General features: G+C 48.1%; 1 protein-coding gene and 1 long non-coding RNA gene across 2 annotated transcripts in view; one reads left to right on the top strand and one right to left on the bottom strand.

The window, feature by feature from the left end:
• The window catches only part of TDRP (testis development related protein), a 129,423-nt gene that overhangs the window by 57,305 nt on the left and 46,858 nt on the right, over positions 1-25,260 (top strand). The window contains exon 3 of the mRNA XM_081221063.1: positions 15,720-15,928. Coding sequence (XP_081077189.1) covers positions 15,720-15,928 — 209 coding nt within the window. The remainder of the gene's footprint in view (positions 1-15,719; positions 15,929-25,260) is intronic.
• Positions 12,641-14,982, bottom strand: LOC308608138. The gene is made up of 3 exons (XR_014014096.1): positions 14,879-14,982; positions 14,362-14,486; positions 12,641-12,925 (listed from the first exon to the last, which is right to left on the bottom strand). It is a non-coding gene; the product is annotated as an uncharacterized lncRNA (long non-coding RNA).

Below are 25,260 nucleotides of genomic sequence, written 5' to 3'. Positions count from 1 at the left end.
CAAGTTTCCAGTTGAAGGAAATGCAGTTATTACTAAACTCTTTGATGCCTAGAATCCCCAGTCAAAATGCTCCAGAAGAAGGAGACAGAGAAGGAGAAGGAGAGGAGGGAGAAGAGACTTCACTCTCTGCACAGAGAGATCGTGGCCCGGGAACAGCAACATTCCAGAGAGTCGTTGTACTGAGAACCAGAGGGCAGGGGTCCTCTCAGGCCGTCTGTTTCTCATCTGAGGGCAACTGGGTTCTCCTTACAGGGCTCCTTCAGCTCCCACTTCCTGAATGAACGCTCCTCGCAGCCCAGGCTGGGGTCGCGGGGTCTGTGAAAAACAGCTGAACTCTAGCAACTTGTTTAAAGACAGGAGCAGAGATATAGGGAAAATTCAGATTCGGCTCAGTAACCTATTCTCTGAAGGAAAAGGGTACTTTTACAGGACGAGACAGCAAAGATGCATATGTTAAAGCTTGATAGTTCGTTGCCCACGTGGTATCCCTGCGAAGACTGATTTATTTTCACATAGGAACGTCTTCTGCATCACCCCCAGATGTTTCTCTTTTACCTCAATAGGTAACTTTTACCTCCAAAAGGTCAAATATTGTTTCTGCTTCCTGTCCTCACGTAATAATCAAGCACTCTTTCTAACACGTTTCTAATTATACTTCGTGCTCATTTTCCTCTAACCACGTTCAGTATACAATTGTGACAAGAGTGACATTTTTTCCCCTTTTTCTTGGGCCAAGGATGCTGCCACAGAAAAATAATTCCTGCCTATTTTGAACTCTGTGGCACCAATTTGAAATAATGGCTAATCACTGAGCTCATCATTTGAAAACGGCTGGTTCATCCACCCAGCAGTGTGGGAGCAGGGCCACAGCTGCCCCGAGGAAGGTCCCGCAGGACGACCCAGGAAAATGGGGACAGAAATGAGAGAGAGGGGAGAGGGGGACAGACAGACAGAGCACAGGAGCTACTGCCTCTGATTAGAAATTGCTTTAAAATTACATATCAACGGTGACAGCCAAGGGGTCCGCCTGTTGCGTGCTGTACTCTCTGTGAGTCAATTGACTCATGTTCTCCCAGGACGTGGATAAGACTTTCTCAAGCCTTTTTTTAAATCTGGGAAATATTAAGTACCTCTTAATGCTCTCTGTAGACCAGAGCCCTTTCTACCAACTTATGTCTCTATAATAGGAAGGGAAAAGTTATGTTTTCATCTTACCCACTAGAGCTGCCTGTAGGTAAAGAGATCTCAGAATCTTGTTCCACTGGGGAGATGAGTATGAATATTATTTTGAAAGAAGTTGTACCCAAGTTAGACCCCGTGAATATGGGATTGAAAAGTGGGAATTCGTGTGGTCCCTACTGAAACATGAAGCATGCAGGTCTGCAGCGCCATCAATTCAAAGGCCAGTTTTTAAGCGTTAGGTTCTTAACACATATGGTCGTCCCTCGGATCCTCGGGGAAGTGTTCCAGGAGCCCCAGTGGATGCCTGAGACCGCAGGGAGTACCGGACCCTACATACACGATGTGTTTCCTGTCCACACACCCCTGTGACAGAGTTTAATTTATAAGCTAGGCACAGTGTGTTGATTTCCCAGCATCACTCCTCCTGAGCTTTGGGGTCATTACTAAGTAAAGTAAGGGTCGCTTGAAAACAAGCTGGGACACCTCGGCAGTTGATCTGATAACCAAGACGGCTACTAACTGACTGACTGACTGACGAGCAGGATGCGCTGGGTGATTCATGCCCCAGGCAGGACGGAGCAAGATTTCATCACGATGCTCAGACGGTGCACAATTTAAAATGTATGAAGTGTTTACTTCTGGAATTTTCCATTTAATATTTTCAGATCACAGTTGACCACAGGTAATTGAAATTGCGGAAAGAGAAACCGTGGATGGGTGAGGGCTACCGTATTTCAACGAACAACGGCCAGAACACACAAAAAGTAGAGCCTGGCCCACACCTGCAGCAGGCAGCCCAGGGCCTCTGCAGTTACGGCCCAGGGCCCAGCCTGCGGAGGTCACACGTGTAGGGGGTCCTGCAGCCAGTCCAGGAAGCCCAACAACAACCCGGTGACAGTCGACCAGGCGGCCAGGACTGGATCGTCACTGACCGCTGCCCTGAGTCTGTTCCTGCTTCCCCCGAGGACCAGCCAGAGACACCAGTCCTGAGGAAGCCCTTCTAGTGGGCGCACTGCACCTGCCCCACCTCAGCCTCCGTGAGGGCCCCCAAATACCCTCCTTTCTCCCCCTGGACAGCTGCTGCACAGCCCTGCCTGCCTTTCAGCCTCTCCCAAAGGCTCCTGACCAAGGCCAGCCCCCCACCCCAGCAGGCTCTGTGTGAACAGCCTCTGCCCACTCTCATCTGGATGGTTTTCATTTATTTCCACAAGATTGAGAATATCCGGCTTTTCTTGGTGTCCTGACATCTGCAGTCCTTAGGCACTGGTGTAGATCTGTTCGTTTTCCCTTCTCAAAGTATCGTATATCCTGGTATCAATAATCTGTAACATCTACGGATGCACTGATCTGACCAGCATATACTGCGTGCAGCTTTGAGGAAAGCCTCTTAATCCATCAACCCATGGAAGCACTGGCTAGCTTGTAGCGTTTCCATTATTTGAGCTGCAATTTCAAATCCTGCAGCAACATGCCATCAGATTCCTCTGTGGGAAAGGGTGGAAGGGGTACAATTCTGCCGCTGCGTTCTCCTTAACCTCCTCCCTATGTGCTGCGTTTCAGATGGGACATATTTTTCTCTGCTCCTGGACCCCACTCATCTTCACCAAAGACGTTCATTCACTTTGCAAAATGAATACACGTCTTTAGGACCTGTCTTCCCTAAAGCCCTTCTTATCAGCAAAATTACTGTCTATCTGTGTCAGCCATGCCTTCCTCCTGCAGGGGAACTCCACAGGTGTCACACCCGTGAATGCCACTTCCTTGATGAGTTCCAGACCCTGGATTTTCCAGGAGAATCTCATTTTTAATGAACAAGGATCCTTCAGAAAGACTTAGGGAAGTGACAGGCAGAATTGCTTTGTGGGTTGATTCATTTAAATTTATTCAATCAACCAATAGTGATTAAGTACCTATTCTGTGAGAGGTTCTGGACGCACATGCGTAAGACGGCGTGCACTGCCCCCAGGGGCTCTCAGTCCAGCTGGGCACACGGTCACGAGGCCACAGCCGTGGTAAGAGGTGTGATCAGGCTCTCCCAGCACAGATAAGCACTTACCTCTCTGGACATTTTATTTCTCGTGGCTCACGTACCGTATTTCATTGTTATGAAGACAGTGGAAACACTGCACAAAGCTCACTCACTCCTATTTCTCATTTCTCAGCATCTGGTACTTATGCCCAATACGTGTTTGTTGAATGACTGAAGGAAGGAAGGAAGGAATGAAGGCTAGCTTGAGGAGTCCAGCTGTGCCTCCAAGTCCCTCTCTGTCCCTGCGGGGCCAGGACTCAGGCCAAACAGTGGAGGCTGGGACTCCCCCCCGAGCAGTCGAGCAGACGTGGAGACTGACGCCTCACCGCTTGGCGCCCCGGACGCCCCTGCTCCGGCATGTCCGTGAGACATTATGTTTATGCCGAAGCTACCAGGGCCGACTGGTGCCTTCAGTGGAGCTACTCCAGGTCCACGGGTAACCCGACCCCGCAGAATCCTATCTGGAGATTTTTATTGTGTTTAGAGATTTGGCTGGGAACATTCCCACAGAGATAGACAGATTTACATTCTTGAGAATTTTTAATGTCCTTGGAAAATTCTTACTACATGACATTTAATGAAAAAGGATGGATGAAGAATCTGAATTGAGGGTATAATTTTTTTAAAAGGCAGAGAAAAAATTGAACGGAAAAATGCTTACACACTTAAACAGAAATTCGAAATGAGGGTTCCCCAAATGCAGTGCATGTTTTGTGTGTGTGTCGGTTTCCTATCGCCTCTGTGACAAATTACCACAAACAGTGTCTTACGAGGACACGGTTATCTTACCGTCTGGAGTCAGGGTCTGGAGTGGGTCTCCCTGGCCTAAAATCAAGGCGTTGGCAGGGCTGTGTTCCTTCAGGAGGCCAGGGTGGGGTCTGTTCCTGCCTTTCCCAGCTTCCAGAGCTGCTGCCCTGCCCGGCCCCGGCCCCTGTGTCTTCAGCCGGTGCTGCCCTCTCTCTGGTTTAAGGCCCCTTGTGATCACGCTGGGCCCACCCACATTATCCAGAATAATCTCATTTTAAGGTCAGCTGTTAACAAGTGCAATTTCGGGGACTTCCCTGGTGGTCCAGTGGTAAAGAATCTGCCTTACAATGCAGGGGACGCGGGTTCGATCCCTTGTCAGGGAACTGGGATCCTACATACCGCGGGGCAACTAAGCCCCACGCCATAACTACTGAACTTGTGTGCACCCCAACTAGAGAGCCCACGTGCTGCAGACTACAGAGCCCACGTGCTCTGGAACCTGCGCGCCACAACTACAGAGCCCACGCACCCTGGAGCCTGTGCACCACAACTAGAGAGAAGTCCGAGCGCTGCAATGAAAGATCCTGCATGCCTCAGCGAAGATCCTGCGTGCCGCAACTAAGAAGCAACGCAGCCAAAAGTAAATAAATTAAATAATAAATAAATCTTAAAAAAACAAACAAACAAAGAAAACCCCGCTATTTCAACTGCAACCTGAATTCTCCTTTGACCTAACATATTCGTAGGTTCTGGGGATCAGGATGTGGACATCTTTGGGAGCCATCATTCTGCCGATCACATGGCAAGTGTTGGGACTCAATATTAATTTTACTTTATTTTGGTTTTTCCCAGTGTTGTTTAGATTAGATTCTTCTTTTTTTTAATGAACATAATATAATTTTTAGAATAAAGATGTTTGTTTTACTTTTCTTATAATTTTTGGAAAAAAATCTTTGTATGAACTGGATTTAAATGTCTGCATCACGTTTCAGTGTATGGATGTCCATTTGAGGATTTTATGAATGGTATTCAGGTAGGAAGGTCTTTTCACATGTGTAGTTCAGCCTTGTCCCTGCAGTGAAGTTCTGGAGAAGGACATTGATGTCACTACTCAGCTCTGCACTGGCACCATGAAGCAGCACGGCGGGTCACGGCCCCTTAGGGGCACCTTGTCACTTCCACACCTGCTGTTGTTAAGGGGGGGAGTGTCTCGCTAAGTCCCAACTCTCAACTTTCTCATCGAGACAGTGAACTGGGTGCCATGCACCCCGCAAACGTTTGGCCTCTGCCTTGGGTGGGCCCCAGGCTATGGCGCCCATCCTGGAGGGGGTCCCCGCTGGAGCTGTGACGTGGACCAGATTTAGGGGCTGGGGGTGGGCACGAGCTCGCTCCCCCGGTTGTCTGGCCTGTGGACCGTCCTCCTCAGCCTCTTCAGACTGCCCTTTGGCCCTCGGTGAGCACGGGGCTGGGCCGCCATGTGACACGCCCTGCTCCCCGCTCACGTGCTGGTCTCTGTGGTCCCTGGGTCTCCACGAAGGGTTCAGAACACGCTCCCCCCACAAACACACTGCATTGGCATCTTGATTGCTCTGGGCCAAGGCACCTGAGAAGCTGCAGTTACAGGAGTGGCCCTCTGGCCTCCCTCTACCTGAGAGCAGGGCCTGAACTTCCCCGTGAGGAAGGAGCCCCACCCTGCACCAGGGAGACCAGAACATCCTCATAGCTGGAGAAGGGGTTCGATGCAGAAAGGGATCTGGGCAAGCCCAGTAACATGACCCTGATCTCCTGTTGGGGCCTGTATGCTTCCTAGTCTCAGTTTACCTCGTCACAGCGCCAGGACTTATCATATCTTTGTTTAAGAAGTGTACAAGCTCTGGGCTTCCCTGGTGGCACAGTGGTTGAGAGCCCGCCTCCCGATGCAGGGGACACGGGTTTGTGCCCCGGTCTGGGAGGATCCCACGTGCAACTGAGAGGCTGGGCCCGTGAGCCATGGCCGCTGAGCCTGAGCGTCCGGAGCCTGTGCTCCACAATGGGAGAGGCCACAACAGTGAGAGGCCCACGTACCGCAAAAAAAAAAAAAAGAAGTGTACAAGCTCTGGATCCTAACTGCTTCTTCAGTCTTCATTTTCCTTATGAAGACTCCTCTGTGTACATAAAAATATTAAATAAAATCTATATGTGCTTTTCTCCTGCTAATCTGTCTTATGTTGGTTTAATTCTCAGGCCCCATCACAGAGCCTAAGAGGGTGGAGGGAAGTTCTTCCTCCTTACAAAACCTTGAAACCTGATTTGTGTAATGGAAGCTGTGATTGGCTTAGTTGGGATGGGTTATCCATGTGTCCACTGAGTAAAATCAGCCGTGATCAGGGGCCTGCGGTGTCAGGGACACCCTGTCATCAGCAACGGAGGTGGATGGAGAGTTCTCGGGGAAGGGGCTGACCCGGAGAGGCCTCCTTGAGGGTGTCCGCCTGGCCTTTGCTGGGAACCGATATACACTGGGCCCTAGGGGGCAGCTGAGTATAAGCTGGGCTGATCCAGTTCACTTCTTGGGAAGAAAGGATGGATCACAATTCATTGCACCACAGCACCCTGCCAGCTCTGCCACGGTTCCTCCTGGTCTGTGGAGGGACGAGAAAGAAGGGAGCGGAAGGAGGCCGACATCTGGGAGGTGAGAGAGTCCCAGGACTATGAGGGTCTCGTCAGCTCAGCCTGGTCCAGGACGCCTCCTGCGGCTGGTGAGCTGTGTAGCTAGGGGTCGGCCCCAGAGTCACGTTACAGTTTTAAACCCTAAAGCCCTGCGTGAGGACAGCACTGCATGTTCCATGCATTTGGTGAAGGGCCAGGCTGCTTGGCTGGATGATGAAGTTGTTGCAAATTGGATAATTCCTAGTTACTTTGTGCTCTTCATTATTTACCACGTGGCCTATTGTGAATGTGCATTATCCTTGTAGCAGAACTATTTTAACACCAGTGTAAGAAATATGTTGCTATTAAACGGAATGAAAAGGGACAGGCATATTGCATAAGCAAAGCCTTCACACATCCAATTACTGAAGAGAAAGGAGGAGGAGGAAAGAGGGAAAGGTGGCTGCATCCTGACGGAGCGGAGGGTGCCAACGCCGGGACCCCGTGCTGCCTACGCACTGGGCTCACTGGGCTCACTGGGTCCGCTCCGCTCCTCCAGGTCTGCAGCTCCTGCGTGTGAATGCTGTGCAGTCGTTGAGGTGCTGTGTTGCTTTTTTTCCATTTGACACCTTAAAAAAGGACTGATTCAGTGGTGAGATGGAATTTACCGTGGGTCCGTGAAAGCCTGTGATTCTGCACAGCTGGCGGCCACTGAAGGTCAGTGTGCTGGGCTCTCCCCTGCGGCGCTGGAGCCTGTGCCCATGCATGTGTGTGTATGTGTGTGTGGTGTGTGTGTGTATGTGGGAGGTGAGGGGTATGTTGGGGGGTGTATGTGTGTGTGATGTGTGTCTGTGATGTGTGTGTGGTGTGTGTGTATGTGTATGGTGTGTGGTGTGCGTGTGTGTATCGTGTGTGTGGTGTGTGTATGTGATGTGTGTAGTGTGTGGTGTGTGTAGTGTGTGGCGTGTGTGTGTGTGTATGTGGTGTGTATAGTGTGTGTGGTGTGTGTGGTGTGTGTGGTGTGTGTAGTGTGTGTGTGGTGTGTGTGGTGTGTGTGTATGTGTGCGGTTTGTGTAGTGTGTGGTGTGCATAGTGTGTGGTGTGTGTGGTGTGTGTGTATGTGTGTGGTTTGTGTAGTGTGTAGTGTGTGTGTGTGGTGTGTGTGGTGTGTGTATGTGTGTGTGCGTGGTGTGTGTGGTGTGTGGTGTGTGTATCTGTGTGTGGTGTGTATAGTGTGTGGTGTGTATAGTGTGTGGTGTGTGTAGTGTGGTGTGTGTGTGGTGTGTGTGTATGGTGTGTATAGTGTGGTGTGTGTAGTGTGTGTAGTGTGGTGTGTGTGGTGTGTGTGTGTGGTGTGTATAGTGTGTGGTGTGTATAGTGTGGTGTGTGTAGTGTGTGGTATATGTGTATGTGTATGTGGTGTGTATAGTGTGGTGTGTGTAGTGTGTGGTGTGTGTGGTGTGTGTGTGGTGTGTGTGTGTGGTGTGTGTAGTGTGGTGTGTGTATGTATGTGGTGTGTATAGTGTGGTGTGTGTGGTGTGTGTGGTGTGTGTGGTGTGTGTATGTGGTGTGTATAGTGTGTGGTGTGTATAGTGTGTAGTGTGTGGTGTGTGTGTATGTGTATGTGGTGTGTGTAGTGTGTGTGGTGTGTGTAGTGTGGTGTGTGTGGTATGTGTGTGTGTGGTGTATGCAGTGTATAGGCGGTACATGTGTGGCGCGTGTGCTGAGTGCAGGGCGGGGGTCTGGGGTGTAGATGGACACGGGCAGACGGCTCCCCCGACCCCGCCGCCCCCCGACCCCGCCCCCGTAAGTGCAGACGCTGTGCATCCCCCGGTGCGGGGCGCCCTGCAGGACCAAGGCCCACCACGTCCCTGTATACACACCCGCAGCGCCTCCCACACATGACCCGGGGCGCGGCGGCTCCACCGGTGCCCTGGAGGATGGACAGGCTCGCCCAGGGCCTGCCCCATGCGCAGACCCCAGAGTTGGAACCAAAGTCAAATGGGGAAGCCACGGGGCTCCCCTCCCTCTGGCGGAACCCCCCATCTCCACGGTCCTGGGAAGGAGGGGCCGCCCCCAGAGAAGGCTGGCGGCGCCGCTGTGAGGCTCCTGGCTGGGGGGTGGGTCAGATGCCGAGCGGGTTCTGGCTGGGCTGGGACACGGGGGCACCTCCGGCGCGCCGCCCGGCCCCATTTAGTCCGACCTGGCTGTCGGGTTGCCCAGCAGATCCCCTGGGCTCGGGTCCCCGGACCCTGCTCCTCTCGGGCAGCCACCGCAGGAGGGGAGGAGTGGGGGAGAAGTCACAGAGCTCGCAGCTGGTGGGGCCTGCGTCCCGGAGGGTGGGGGGCTTAGGTCTGCTGAGCGGCCTGTGATCACGGCTTACAGGTTTTAAAAATGCACGTTTATGACTTTGCGTTTCCACAGTTTTTAAGCATGTAAAATAGCTATTTAAATACAGTACAACCTCTTAACATGATTATAATTTTAAAAAGAAATACACAAACTTGTATACAGAAAATAGATAAGCTACAAGGATTTACTGTAGAGCACAGGGAATTATACCCAATGTCTTGTAATAACCTCTAGTGGAACATAATCTGCAGAAAACCGAATCACTATGATGTACACCTGCCTGAAACTAACAGTGTTGTAAATCTGCTACACTTCAATAAAAAACAAAAAAAGGGAATAAATATTATGCTTGTTAATTAAGACGTTGGGAATGATTCCAACGGGACAGCAGATACAAAAATGCTTTAAAAATAAAGGTGCTGGGGGTGGGCAGCAAGTGTATTCATTGTTCCTCTCAGTATTTTATCGTATTACTTACCCTATTATTTCCTTGGAGAAAACAGGTTTAATTAAAAGGCACAGGCCTTTGGTTTGGTGACAAAGAGGATGGCTAGTAACTGGTGACCACCAGCCCTCAGAAACTGAGCGTCCTGGATGGAGATGGCTGAGGGGGGACTCCGGTGGGAGGGTTTTGATTCTTCTGTGCTTTCATCGTCTGAGTCCTGATCCCTGGGCGGCCACAGCACCTCTAAGAAAGGTATCGGGACAGTCGCTAAAGATGGTCCGGCTTTACTCCAGCGGGGCTCTCCCTGGGGCGCTGCAGCTGGGCCTGGGCAGGCGGGGCTTCCAGCCCAGGAGCGGGGCGGGGTCATGATGGAAAACATCAGGGGCCAGGGGATTCTTTCTGGAGGCAGGCTAGAGGGTCAGGCTCCCCTGGGTGGTCAGCACGAGCTCCGGCTAAGCCGACCCATCAGGGGTCTTGCTGAGACTGGGCGACGCAGGCCAGCTAGACCGACGCTGATGGTCAGACACTGGAGGTCGAGCCTGGAGGGGCTGAGTTTGGGCCCCGGAGGGTTTGTGTTCCTCACAGATGGCTTGTTGTGGAAGGGGGAAGGGAGCTCGGACCCAGGTCACAGAAGCAGTCGCTTCACACACTGCATTTATCCAGAGATGCGGTCTGGCTGTGGTTAGAAGCCGTACTGGTCCGGCTGTACAAGTGGAAGAGGAATCCCTCTCAGGTTAAAGACCTGGAACACCAAGGCTCAGAGAGGGCAAGGAACTCTTGCAAAGATTCACAGTGAACACACATTGCGTCTTTATGCTGAAGACGAGCCCTACCATGCTCACCTCATCTGTGAAGCCTTCCCATCACTAGATGACCAGAGAACAATAGCTCAAGATGCTAAAATGACTTTCCAGAGTCACAGAGTTAGTAAGTCAAAGAGCTGAGCTATTTATATTCCCCAAAGAACCTTTTAATTAGAAAAATATAGAAAAGTACAAGAACAGAAAACAAAGTTCCCATAAACAGACGTGATTGTTAGTAACATGCTGTATATTATGTTTAATTGCAGGAATGTGAGCTTTTATGTTTTCACCATCATTATGTATACATTTGGATATAGTCACTGAGGTTATCATAGGGTTTTAACATGCAAAATAAGATAACTTAGAACAAGTCAATCATTTAAGTTTGTTGTAAATTCCCTATTGGTTGCAATGTGTAGATTGTTTATATTTTATAGAGTAGCAAATTTCTTAAAAATTCAAAACAGCAAATACTTTTTGATTACCTTGCTTACTTACTAGATACATAATATATATGACCTATACATAATGTGTTGTCTATATGTGTCAAAATTCATATCTATAACTACATAAACCAAAGTGGAATTTTCTTACTCTGATTCTCAAGCTTACTTCCCACAGGTAACCAGTACTGAAGTTTGGTGCAAATCCTTTCAGGCTCTTTTTTTTTTTTTAAGTAGAGCTAAAATTGTAATCCAGGTCAATGTACTCCAAATTCTGTGTTGTTTCCATTAAGCGAGATAATGTGTGTAAAGTACCAGCAAATGCCTAGTGTGTAGTAAGCACTCAGTAACCTGTAGTTTTGTTTCACTTCTGTCAACAACGCTGAATGGAATTAGTGATCCAATCAGTGAATTCTTGGTGCAAGTTTTGTGCTCAGTACCACACTGGGTATAGGATGTACTTGAGAAGGTGTGAAGGGTACAGAATGTCATTTTAATAATACCTACAGGTAAGGGAGTCCAGACAGAAGCCTGGTCGGGAGGATACCAGGTAACCTGGTAACAGAGAGGGGCGTGAAGGCTGACCTTCAAGGCCGCAGTGATCTGACTCCTTCATCCTCCAGGTGTTGTCAATGACCGTTCCCTCGCTTTTGATAAAAACGCATTGCAGGCGTATGGCAGTTTCCACGTGGGCCTTCCATGTGGCAAATGTAACTGTAAGCAGATAGGTTAGGGGGTCCCCAGAGAGAGAGAACTAGGAATGGCTTTCTTGACCTAAGAGAACCCATTTTGTGATCTAAGCCTGGCCACAGTGCTTGCCCTTGAACGGGTCTCAGTCATTAATCTTAAGGGAACAGAGGAATGCAGGGAACAGAGAAGGGGCAGTGAAAGCAGTGCAGTGATAAGCAGAGTCCTAGCTCCTCTTCGAGGGACAGGCCTAATAATAAATACATCCTTGAGCTCTGAGGGAACCAAGGACCCCTCCCCAGTGGACGTTGGAAGAATAATGGTGACCCTCCTGACTTCAATCAACTAGAGCTTGGACTCTGTAGACCTTTGCCCCAATTCTATGCTGAGTTCTCCTCTGTTCAAGCCCCTCATGAATATGCGTGCACCCTAGCTTAAAACTTCCTCGGTTTTTCTGTCGGGGAGACACTGCCTTAACATCCCCGGTGTTCTCCTTACTTGCTGCAAGTAATAGTAAATCCCTCTTTCTCTCCATCTTTGGCTTGGTTGTGTCTACTGGCTCGCCAACCACCAAGAGGCGAACCCAGTTTTTGGGTAACAAAACCACCAGCCTGTGGAGGCTCGAACTCCGTCGGGTACGCCTGGCTTCATGGCCCACGTAACTGGAATAACATGACTTCAAATCCAGCTGCCTTTGCTGCTCAGATCCGCCTCTGCACCATCCCCTCCCGGGGTGTGGACCCGTCTCTGGAGGCCGCTTAGTTCACTCAAGTTCTGGTTGCTGGAAGCTTCTGTATGGTGCCCCAGACAGCACTCTCCTTTAAAACTAATTTTGCCAGAGTAAAATCTCACTAAGTTGAGCCTTCAAACAGGGATGGCACACTTGATCTTTGTTAACAGAGTTCTTACACCATTGAATTTTCAGGACTCTATTAGCCATAAGAGCAATTCAGGCTAAAATTAGTAGCTTCCTCCAAGGAGAGCTCAGTAAATGAAAGGTTCTGTAACCATGTCTTTCTAGATCTAGAAATGGATTCTTATGTGTAAGCATTGTATTTTTCTATAATTAATTAATTAATTAATTTTTGGCTGTGTTAGGTCTTTGTTGCTGCACGTGGGCTTTCTCTAGTTGCGGTGAGCGGGGACTGCTCTTCGTTGCGGTGCTCGGGCTTCTCATTGCAGTGGCTTCTCTTGTTGCGGAGCATGGGCTCTAGGCACGCGGGCTTCAGTAGTTGTGGCCTGTGGGCTCAGTAGTTGTGGCGCACGGGCTTAGTTGCTCTGTGGCATGTGGGATCTTCCCGGACCAGGGCTTGAACCCGCGTCCCCTGCATTGGCAGGTGGATTCTCAACCACTGCGCCACCAGGGAAGCCCTGTAAGCGCTGTATTTTTGTGACACTGGATTGTGTCAAGCACACCTCTTATAGAACTTTAACAATAGCATGACTTAATTTTATAAAACTCATAAATGAGTAAATGAATGCCTAGGGCCAACTTCCTAGAACTCCCCAGAAGTGCTCGGAATTCCAGGATGCCTGAAGCTCAGTCACCATCCCCCTCCTGTTCGCCTCAGGCGCTGTGCTTTGGGTTGCAGGTCTTCCCTCCCGAGCTCTCCTAGAAATAATGCAAAACGTTGTTTAAATATACTGGAATTTAGCTTTTTATTTAGTTAGCCTGGCCTTCTTATTCCACATCGGACTGGATTTGCAGGAGGTTACAGATTAATTTATAAAGAAAAATTTCAAAGCAGAGAAATGCGGATATGCCAGACAAAGGAAGCCAGTGGTCCGGCACAGGCCCCGTGCTCTCTTGGTGAGAATAAAGGCATCCGTGTTATTTGTTGAAGTGTTCTGAGTTAGTGTTCTGTTTTGTTTGTAGTGACCTTGAAGTGGCTGTTTGGATCCTGGCTTTGTTTTGTAACCTCTACTTTATTGTTTCTGATTTTTATCAGTGTTTGTGCTTGCAGTATGTTTATTTTGACAGAACCCTGTGGGCCCCAGGTACAAATTCATCGTGTGTAGGTAGCACATATTAGAACCATCACCGTGTCTACATTCAGTATTTCCATCCTGAAGTCTTCCCAGTCCAGAAGACCAAGCTTATTTGACCTGGTTTGAAAAGGTGTGTAGATATATAATTTTATCATTCTTATATTCCCATGAAGGAGGAGTTCTTTAATTTCTACTGGGTAGATTATTCTTCAGTGGGTGTTCTGGGGTTTCACATCAGTTTGTAATATTTGTGCCTGGTAGGCCCAGAGATATTTGTGTGCCTGTGTGTTTATCTCCTGACCCTCGCGACTCACTGAGAAGGGAAGGTGGGGACCACTGGGCTTCTTGCCACGGCCTTGCTTTCCAGGTAGCTGGTTGGTATGTAAACTTCGGCTTTCCCCCTCCATGCCCTAACCACTAACCCTGACAGGGCCCCCATGCCTGTCACCACTGGGTCTGTTCTCAGGGCTCCTGCCGGCCTCTTCCAAAGACAGACTCAGAGCCTCTTTTCATTTTAAAAATTTTGCTGCTAATCATTTCTGGAAAAACCCAACAGGTACAGTTGATTTTTTTTTCTCTCAGAGTAGTAAAGATACAAAGCTTAAGAAAATGTTTATAGAAGCCGACAGTTCTGGATTCTTTTTATAAAATGTACTTTTAAATCTCTCAAGTAATACACGCTTGGTGTGAAAACACAAGCAATACTGACGTATACCGAGCAAAAAGTTTCTCTAGGGATGGTAATTTGCTGGGCAGAGCGTTTGCACATTGAAATTGGGATAGATACTAACAAATGGATGCCTTCCGAAAGCGTTGTACTGTTCACACGCCACCAGCAGCTAATTTCCCTGCCCAGCTACCAGTTTCCCTAGGTGCTTCCCAACACTGGGTACAGCTTTGCAAATGTTTACCACTTTGATAGGCGAGAAAAGGGCATTTCATGTTTATTTGCATTTCCCTCATTACAATGGAGTTGAATATCTTTTTATATTTTATTGTTTGGCTCTTTTGTGAGACATGAAATCAAAGTCATCTTGTACTTGGGAATGTGTGAGGTACCTCTCCTGCTTCTGAGTTTTGGTGAGAGGCCAGAGGACACTTCGGGCCGGTCCTCCTCTGCCCCAGGCTGGGGTTCGGGCGGGGGCCCTGCGACGTTCGCCGTGACTGTGGCTGTAACCTCTTACCTAGAAAAAGTAACAATTTTCGGCTGTCATAATTAGCTGTCAAAGCCCCTTCAACTGCCTGTGAACTACACCACGTGTGCCACATCTTACTTGCTCGTTAACGTCAGGCTCGCCGAATGCGAGGGACCAGCGAGCACCACGGCGGGTTCCAAGGTGGCCTGGCCAGCTCAGCTGCCCACTTTTCCCTCGGCCCCTGGGCTCCTAACGTGGAGACGCTGGAAGCTCGCGTCCCTCCCCCTGCCTATGGCTGAACACGGTCCCTGCACCCGCCCCGGCCGAGCCCACCGCCTGCTGCCCATCCCGGGGCTCGGCCGCACCCTCCCCCCAGCAGGTCCACGTGCCCAGCGCCTCCGCCCTCGGGGGTCCCGGCAACCATTCGAGCAGTTTCCCACCTGAACGGCTGGGCTGCTGCGCAGCCCCGGGCCCACCAGGCGCGGGGGCGGGGCGCCCTGGCGGGAACTGGAACCGCTTCCAGTCCCGCCCACCGCGCCCTCGAGCCACGGACCCAGGGGTGTGCACATGCGCACTATGCCCGCTCCGCGTCCGGCGGCTGTCGCCATGGTGACCGGAGCCCCGGCCGCCCCGCCCCCCGCGCCGCTGCCCCGCAGACCTGGCCGCGCCCCCCCGCGGGGTGAAGGGTGAGGGGGGTCAGCTCGGGGTGGGGGGAATCCCAGGCTGAGGGGTGAGGAGGTCCGTCCGGGTTGCGGGGGCCTCGGGCTGAGGGGTGAGCGGGGGCGGTCCGAGATGAGTGGGGGCCAGGTTAAGGGGGCCCGGGTGAGAGGTGATCCCGGGTGGAGGGTGAGGGGGTCGGCCGGGGGCTCGGGGATCATCCCGAGGTGTTGGGGGGCCCGTGGTGGGGGTTGAGGTGTGAGGGGGTCAGCTTCGGGTCGGGACCCGAGGTAAGGACCTCGTGGAGTGATGTGGGGGGCGGGGACCTCGCTGAGAGGAGGAGGAGCCTCGTTGGAGGTGTGGGAGGGTCGGTTGGGGTCAGGGCCTGGCCGGAGGGGCGGTGACTTGGGGGGGGACCGCGAGCAGGGGAAATGGGGGCCCGGGGTGTGTGGCCCGGCCTGGAGGTGGGCCCGGTCCCGGGCGTACGGTGGGTCTCGCTGGGTGCGGGGACCGGGTCCGGTCCGGGAGGGGCCGGGGCGGGGGTGGGGAGGGCCGGGTCCTGGAGGTGGGCCCGCCCCACAGCCCGGCCCCGCCCGGCCCCACTGGCTGCGTCCGGTCCTGCAGGAGCCGCAGCCGGTGCGTCCGCGCTGCGGGCCGGCCGAGGAGGGGCGCGCACGGACGCACGGACGTACGGACGCCGGCCCCCGCCCGGGAGCATGTGGAAGCTGGGCCGGAGCCGGGTGCTCCTGGACGAGCCCCCCGAGGAGGAGGATGGCCTGCGGGCGGGGCCGCCGCCCTCCGTCGCCCCCGCCGCCGCCGCCGCCGCCGCGCAGGTGAGGGGGCGCGGGTCGGGGAGGGCGCGGGTCGGGGAGGGAGTAGGTGAGGCCTGCGCTGCGCGGTTGGAGAGGCGCACAGGTGGGGTGCGCAGGTGAGGCCCGCGCCGCGCGGCCCGTTAGGAAACCGAGGTTGGTCCGGGGGCCACCGCGTGGCTCGTGGTGACCCCCCACGTTAGGAGTGACTGAACCCCGCGCCCCGCCGCCCCCCTCGCGCGGGTTCGGGACGGCGGGCAGTCCCCGGAGGTGGTAGGGCACAGGGCGCGCACCCAGTAACCTCGGGCCGTGGCCTTGCTGCGGACGGGGACCTGCCTGCCGAGTGGTTGGTGCCCGGGCCGTCCTCTGCGCGGCGAGTCCGGGACCGCGCCACGCCGGGGCGGACTCACGGGCAAGGCCTGGACCGGTGGGGGCCAAAGCAGCGCGCTAAGTGTGCTAAATACTTGTTTGGATAAGCAACAGGCCTTCACCTATGTTTAAACCTTTGGCTGGAGGAAGAAGGCAGATGTCCTTTATACAGAAAGACACTGGCCTTACAAGTTCAGAGATGTGCCTGGAATGTTTAGAATTTTTTAATTAAAAAGGATCCCAGGTGGATCCTGTCTGCGCTACAAATGCTTCCCTCCACCTCACCCCCAACGCAGCGTTCCTTTCCATGTGCAGTGAAATTCAGCTCTTTATTTTATTTTTAAAATGACGGTGGTCATACAGTTTCTTGTTTGTTAAATGTTTGGAAACTCGCCTGTTGCTGGTGGCCTGTAAAGGAAGTTAATGGGGATCTGTATCTTTCTTCTCAGGACTTGTAAATAGTTCACCAGATTGTTTCTTTCCCAGTTGGTACTAAATAACTTCCCTTGGAACTGAAGTTGTCTCATCTTGATAAGACATTTCTTAATAGGAGTTAAATGCCCTTGATTAAGCATTTAAATATGGTCCCTATCTGAAGTGTCTTTCAGAAATCGAGTTTTGGTGGTATTATTGCTCACCTTACTATTTATTTTTTTAATTTCAAAATTTTATGGTTAGTTTATTTTTATAAATTTATTTATTTTGGGCTGCGTTGGGTCTTCATTGCTGCACGCGGGCTTTCTCTAGTTGTGGCGAGCAGGGGCTACTCTTCGTTGGGGTGCGTGGGCTTCTCATCGCGGTGGCTTCTCTTGTTGCAGAGCACGGGCTCTAGGCACGCGGGCTCAGTAGTTGTGGCTCACGGGCTCTAGGGCGCAGGCTCAGTAGTTGTAGCGCACGGGCTTAGCTGTTCCGTAGCATGTGGGATCTTCCTGGACCAGGGCTGCAACCCGTGTCCCCTGCATTGGCAGGTGGATTCTTAACCACTGTGCCATCAGGGAAGCCCTTTATGGTTACTTTAAACAGCAGCTTTCTTAAGTATAATGTTGACAATTTATATGCAGTTTAAGTGTGGTTACAGAGTTATTTAATTTTGTAATTAAGTTTACTGGTCAACCATAAGCAATATTTGTTGTTTCTGAACAAACGCTTAAAATTTTTAAATTGATTCTTCCTATGTTCAGCTTCTATTTCTCCTAATGAATCCTAAAACACATTTTTTCCTCTTAAGTTAAATTACTAACAGGGAGAAGTTGGAAGGATAGGAGATTGAACACCCACATATATACTTCCTAGACTCCACCATTAGTCTTTATAATCGTTTTTATTTTTAGGTACCCAGCAATTGAGTGGAAAATGCAGAGTTCTCATATACCCCCTGTCCCCATACAGACACAGCCTCCCCCTGATACTAGCAAAATCCCATTTGTTAACAACCAGTGAACCTCCACGGACACATCATTATCGCCCAGAGTCCACAATTTACATTAGGGTTCCCTCTTGGTGTTCGTTCTGTGGGTCTGAACAAATGTGTAATGACATGAACTCACCATTATAGTGCCATACAGAGGAGGTTCACTGCCCGAAAAACCCTCTGTGCTGCCCGTTCACCCCTTCCTACAGCCCCACAGCCGCTGATCTTTTTAGTCTCCGTAGTTTTGTCTTCTCCAGAATGTCAGAGTTGAATCATAAAATATGCAGCTTTTATAGATTGGTTTCTCTTACTCACTGAGCAGTATATTTAAGGGTCCTCCCTGTCTTTTCACAGCTTGGTAATTCATTGCTTTTTAACGCTGAATAATATTCCATCGTCTGCATGTACCAGTTTACCTGTTCACCTACAGAAGGGCATCTTGGTTGCTTCCAAGTTTTGGCAGTTGTATATAAAACTGCTATAAAACATCATGTGCAGGGTTTTGTGTGGACATCAGTTTTTAACTCACTTGGATAAATACCAAGGAGTGTGATTCCTGCATCATAGGCTAAGAGTATGTTTTGTTCTGTAAGAAACCAGACTGTCTCCAAAGTGACTGTACCAATCTGCATGCCCACCAGCAATAAATGAGAGTTCCTCTTGCTTCCTGTCCTTGCATTCCAGCATTCGTTATCAGTGTTCTGGATTGTGGTCATTCTAATAGGTGTGTAGTGGTATCTCGTTTAATTTGCGTTTCCCTGATGACATGTGATGTGGAGCATCTTTATTGCTCATTTGCCATCTGTATGTCTTCTTTGGTGAGATGTCTGGTCAGATTTTTTTTGCCCCATTTTTTAACTGAGTTGCTTTTTCTCCTTATTGTTGAGTTTTAAGAGTTCTTTGTGTACTTTGGATAACAGTCCTTTATCAGATGTCTTTTCCAAATATTTTCTCCCAGTCTGTGGCTTGTCTTTTCATTTTCTTAACATTATGTTTCACAGAGCAGAAGTTTTTAATTTTAATGAAGTCCAGGTTATCGGTTATTTCTTTCATAGGTCATGTCTTTGGTGGTGCTTCCCCAAAGCCATCGGCACGCCCGAAGTCATCTGGATTTTATCCTGTATTATCTTCTAGGAGTGAGTTCTGACTGCAGCTTCTGTGTTACTTTGTATCTATCGCTTGATGTGTTGAAAACTTTGCTATAGAAAAGCAGACTTTTTGTGACAAGTCAGTCATACTCTGAATTTAGTTCATTTCATCAAGTAGATTGATCTTTATCCCAAAGCCAGCTTCTCTTAGCATTAAACTTTAAAGTTCGCGACAAGTCTACCATAAAACTTCTGCTGGCAAAATTTTATTTTAAAGTTGAAAGAGGTAGGAATTCATACGAGAATAATTTAATGGATCTGTTAAATTGTGTCTCATTAGAAAGACAGTCTCATTCTGTTTCGTTTTCAGTCTCAGGCGGCCCGCCACCACCCCTGCACCCCTCCACCCCTGTCAGCCCGCTCATATTAAACATGTAGGCTCAGAGTACACTTTGTCTTATTCTAGAAGGGCATTTAGTTTGTATTCAAATCTGGTCTGTTCGACCTACTTGAAAATCAGGTCACATGGCTGTAATCTGTGTTGTTTTTTAAAAAAGAAAAAATAGCTTAATGTTAGGTTCTAATAAGTTTGAAATGTGAGGCATTCAGTTATTACTTGGATTTAAGGAACACTTGACTGTACTAAAGTAGCTTTAACATTATAGAAAATAAATTTCTCTGAGCATTTCTTTAGGCAATTGGCCTTTTTTGTCATGAATACACATCTATTTTTTATTAAAGTATAACAGTGGGGTTTTAAGGTGAACCATTTATTGTAATCATTTAAAAAAGAGAGACTTGCAAGTTTTAATGAGTCTAATTAAAAAAAAAAAAAAATCTGCTATGCATATGGTAAAAGATTTCTGGATATTAATTGCCAGGTCTTAACTTCTTCCTCTTTCCAGTGGGAAGTATTGTTACCTTTTTTTATATAGCTATCCATGAAGCATTTATGCATATACATAAATGTATGTTTAAAATCATACATTTGTTTTCCGACTACAAACATTCTTCTGCACTTTGAATTGTTCCCTTGATAAATAATATGTGTACCATGGAGCACTTCCTGTCTTAGCACTGCAGCTGAAAAAAATCATCTTTAAGCCTGTGTATTATTAAATCTAATTGGGCTCCTTCTGGTGGATATGGAGTTGTTGAGTCTTCTTTAGGCCCTGCTCCGGGGTCTGTGAGCCGTGAGAAGGAAATGGGGGTCTGCAATGAGACCCACGTGCCGAGGTTTGGGCCGGCCTTCACTTGCTTTGAGCTGCACTGCACTGGGACTTAGCTAGCTGTACTTTAATGTCCTTAAAAACAAAACTCATGGCGTTTTTGGCATATTTTCGTGTTAAAATTTTAAAAGGCTTAGACATATTCTGTAGGCATTCCAAAAAAAAAAAATCAGGGAACATTTCAGGTGCTTTTTACTCTGCTCTGAAGATAGGAAGAACCAAGGGGTAGTAAGTCTTAGTTGAGATGACACCGAATCTGTCTTGTGGGGTACTGTGAGAGCTCTGTTTAAGTTTGCTTTATGGTGATGGGAAGAAAGGAGTGAAGTAGATGCTTGAAGGTTTATGGGAGCGCTTTAGTTGAGGAAGTAAATGCTCTAAGGCCTCACACTCTTTCTTGGGGGTGATATACTGGGAGGAGCATGGGCTTTGAGGATAGACTGGGCTTTAATTAACAACTTTAAGACGCTTACCCCTTGCTTTTTCTACTTAGCAATACGTTTTGGATCCGATTGTTATGTGAAGAGCTTCTTTATTCTTCACAGTATTTGTGTGTGTTTCAGTGTTGTATGGTATTTCCTGGTATGGATATATAGACTTTAAATGCCAGACCTCTATTGGTGACCTTTAGGAGGTTATTTGTAGTCTCTTTCTATTACAAACATGAGCATAAATCATTTCACATATCTGACAATAGATGTCTAGAAGTGGAGCTGCTGAGTCCAAGGGGACCTCCCTTTGTAATTTTGTTTTTAATAAAACATTTATCATTTATTAGTTTATTTTTCTTCTTTTTCTTATTAGTTATCTGTTTTATAAATATTAGTGTGTACATGTCAATCCCAATCTCCCAATTCATACCCCCTCCCCCTGCTTTCCCCCCTTGGTGTCCATGCGTTTGTTCTCTACATCTATGTCTATTTCTGCCTTGCAAACCAGTTCATCTGTACCATTTTTCTAAATTCCACATACATGTGTTAATATGCGATAATTTGTTTTTCTCTTTCTGACTTATTTCACTCTGTATGACAGCCTCTAGGTCCATCCATGTCTCTACAAATGACCCAATTTCGTTCCTTTTTATGGCTGAGTAATATTCCACTGTATATATGTACCACATCTTCTTTATCCATCATCTGTCGATGGGCATTTTGGTTGCTTCCATGACCTGGCTATTGTAAATAGTGCTGCAGTGAACATTGGGGTACGTGTGTCTTTTTTTTTCTTTTAAAGCTTTTTTTTTAAAACTAATTAATTTTATTTTATTTATTTTTGGCTGTATTGGGTCTTTGTTGCTGTGTGGGGGCTTTCTCTAGTTGCAGTGAGTGGGGACTACTCTTCACTGCGGCACGCGGGCTTCAGTAGTTGTGGCCCGTGGGCTCTAGAGTGCAGGCTCCGTAGTTGTGGCACACGGGCTTAGTTGCTCCGCGGCATGTGGGATCTTCCCGGACCAGGGCTCGAACCCATGTCCCCTTCATTGGCAGGCAGATTCTTAACCATTGTGCCACCAGGGAAGCCCCATGTGTCTTTTTGAATTATGGTTTTCTCTGGGCATATGCCCAGTAGTGGGATTGCTGGGTCATATGGTAATTCTATTTTTAGTTTCTTAAGGAACCTCCATACTGTTCTCCATAGTGGCTGTATCAATTTATATTCCCACTAAGAGTGCAAGAGGGTTCCCTTTTCTCCACACCCTCTCCAGCACTTGTATGGAGACACCAAAGACCCCGAATAGCCAAAGCAGTTTTGAGAGAAAAAAAAAAAACGGAGCTGGAGGAATCAGACTCCCTAACTTCAGACTGTACTACAAAGCTACAGTAATCAAGACAGTATGGTACTGGCACAAAAACAGAAATATAGATCAATGGAACAGGATAGAAAGCCCAGAGGTAAACCCCCACACCTATGGTCAACTAATCTATGACAAAGGAGGCAAGGATATATAATGGAGAAAAGACAGTCTCTTCAATAAGTGGTGCTGGGAAAACTGGACAGCTACGTGTAAAAGAATGAAATTAGAACACTCCCTAACACCATACACAAAAATAAACTCAAAATGGGTGAAAGACGTAAATGTAAGACCAGTTATAAAACTCTTACAGGGAAACATAGGAAAAACACTCTTTGACATAAACCACAGCAAGATCTTTTTTGACCTACCTCCTAGAGTAATGGAAATAAAAACAAAAATAAACAAATGGGACCTAATGAAACTTAAGAGCTTTTGTACAGCAAAGGAAACTATAAACAAGACCAAAAGACAACCCTCAGAATGGGAGAAAATATTTGCAAACAAGTCAATGGACAAAGGATTTATCTCCAAAATATATAAACAGCTCATAGAGCTCAATATCAGAAATACAAACAACCCAATCAAAAAATGGGCGGAAGACCTAAATAGACATTTCTCCAAAGAAGACCTACAGTTGGCCACGAGGCACATGAAAAGCTACTGAACATCACTAATTACTAGAGAAATGCAAATCAAAACTACAATGAGGTATCACCTCACACTGGTTAGAATAGGCATCATCAGAAAATCTCCCTTTGTAATTTTGATAGATGTCTCGAAACTGCCCTCCCAAAGAGGTTGCATGAATGTATGCGTCAAGCAGCCATGTATGCAACTGGCTTTCAGGATGGGCTGGCCGGTATGATACAATGCAGTATGTCTGCAGAGTTTTAGATCTGATGGGTGAAAAGTACTACCTTAATGTGGTTTTAATTTGTGTTTCCCTCGTGGACGATATTAAATAGCTTTTCCTATGCTTATAAGCCTAAACAAAGACTTCTAAAGTCTTCCCCATCAGTCCTGTTACCGTGTCACTAGATGGGTTAAACTGGAGTCAAAATAACTGCATTTGTGTGCAGATACAGCATGGTGGTTCAGATATGGACGTTGTCACTGGTGTCCATATCCATATGCCTTGGTTGAGTCCCACCCCTGCTGCTTGTTAGCCAGATGCCCTTGTGCAGGCCCCCCTATGCAGACAAGCTTCAGGTTTGTTTTGGTTTTTGTTTTTGTTTTTTTTTTGCGGTACGCGGGCCTCTCCCGTTGCGGAGCACAGGCTCCGGATGCGCAGGCTCAGCGGCCATGGCTCACGGGCCCAGCTGCTCCGCGGCCTGTGGGATCTTCCCGGACCGGGACACGAACCCGTGCCCCCTGCCTCGGCAGGCGGACTCTCAACCACTGCGCCACCAGGGAAGCCCTCAGGTTTGCTTTTAATCTGTGAAATTGGGATAAGGTGAAGCTACTCTACCGTGTATTGTCTGTTGTCCTTAGACACTGCTAAAAGCCCTTGACTGGGTTAGTGCCACCATTTGCCAGATGTGTAAACCAGTCACAAAGCAGGAGGGTGACAGCTACTACTAGGTGGTGACAGAGACTCTCTACTTGACCAGAATGGAGTCAGGCTCCCTTGTGCCCTGTTTCTGATCAATGTCAATGAGTCTTGACCCTGAGAATCTTTGTCAGCAGCTCTGGAATCTTCTTGCTGCCCATGTGGCCCGGCCGGGGTAGGGGTGGGGAGGCTGCAGATGGACAGGAGATTTGAGGGTGGCAGTGACAGTGATCCCAGCGTCAGCCCAGCTGCACTCCTACCAGTGACACCGACCTCCTGCATCTTACTGATTTGATAGCGTTTAGAGAGCACTTAACTGTCTTCTTAAGAGTCATCTAGATTCTAGTCCAAAGGCTCCACAGAGAAGGATTCAGTGTCCACTGCTGTGACCCTAATGCCAAGAAAGGGCTGGAGGTGCAGCCGTGCGCACCTCTCCGTGCTTGTGGAGTGGAGGGACTGGGCTCAGGATTGTCAGCACCACCAGATGTGGGAATTGGGGTTGTGTGTAAAGTGCTGAGGGGGTTAAATGGGTCATCAGGGAAGGAATTGCAGCATCGGTTTTCTTTTCACCGGCCTGGAAGGATGAGTGGGAGTCATCTAGCCTAGAAGATCTGATTTCTTCCTGGATACAGGCTCATTTGGGACTAGGTAGATACTTCTTTGTGAGGTTAGTCTTATTGGACATTCCCATGATAAATCTGATGTTTAGTCCGCAAAACTCCTTTCATCAAATAAAAGCAGACGGTTAGTTGAGGAAAGGGGAGGAAGAGAAGATAAAAGATCAGAGGTAAAATACTCCTTCCCTCTAGATTCACTTAAGGCATCTCAAAGGAGGCCTGAAGTTTCTCAACTGTTTATGAGACATAGTAGCACAGTCCAATAGAAATACAGTGCAGAAATTTTCTGGTAGCCACATTAAAAGTGTTTTTTAAAAAGGTGAAATTAATTTCAATGCAATATTCTAAATTAAATATATCCAAAATATTAATTATATCAATATGTAGCCAATATACAAATTTGTTAAGGAGTTACTTTACTTTCACTTTTTTTCGTACTAAGTCTTTGAAATCTAGTGTGTATTTTACATTTACTAGCACATGTCAATTTGTATACTCACTTTTCCTCAGAAATACGTGGTCAGTATTTAGATTTTATAAAATTTGCAGTTGAAAAAGTAGATTGTTTTATCCAAGTTGTTCTGAACATACATAAAAGTTTTCTGATAACTGAATTGAGTGTCTTTTTTTGAATTGGTACATAAATAATTTAAAATGCGTTTCCTCAGTCATGCTAGCCTGGTTCCAGCTCCCTGGCAACTGTGTTTAGCTGCTGGTTAGTGAATTGGATGGCATAGTTCCGGACTTTTCCCCCAGATTCAGATCAGCTCATCTCAGGTTTGTGGATACTTGTACGTGCCTGGGCCTGTGAACCTCTCTAGGCATGAGGTGGTTGAATTCCAAGGTCCCCCACCCTGTCGTGTTAGCACAGTGGCCACTTGAGGATGGAAATGGTTAAGGCTTGGTGTCTGTCTCAGGCCCCAGGCCCCAGCACACTACTCTGTGTAATGTTCACCCGTCAATGCTAATATTAAGCATTTAGATTGAAATTGTTATTCCTAAGAGTTTAAAATCCTAATTCATAAGATTCACTTTTACTGATTTTACTAGAGCTTAAGGTCATACGACTTAGAATATTCTTTAAAAATTGCTACTCATTTAAAAATTGCATCACAGAAGATTGTGATGTACCTTAAGGAGAAGATGCATGTTAGATGAGCTTTGTTTAGGCGTGAGGTCAACGTTAATGACTATACAATACATATTAAATAAAGTGTCTTTATCCAGAAACACACACAAAACAAGGTTATGTATTGAATGATTGATGAAAATGTGACAGAGGCTCACAGGAACCTGACCCCGTA

This window comes from Mesoplodon bidens, assembly GCF_964165515.1.
Source record: "Mesoplodon bidens genome assembly, chromosome: 20".
NCBI lineage: Eukaryota > Metazoa > Chordata > Mammalia > Artiodactyla > Ziphiidae > Mesoplodon > Mesoplodon bidens.
The sequence above is the reverse complement of the archived record's forward strand: the minus strand, read 5'-3'. Positions and strand labels throughout refer to the sequence as shown.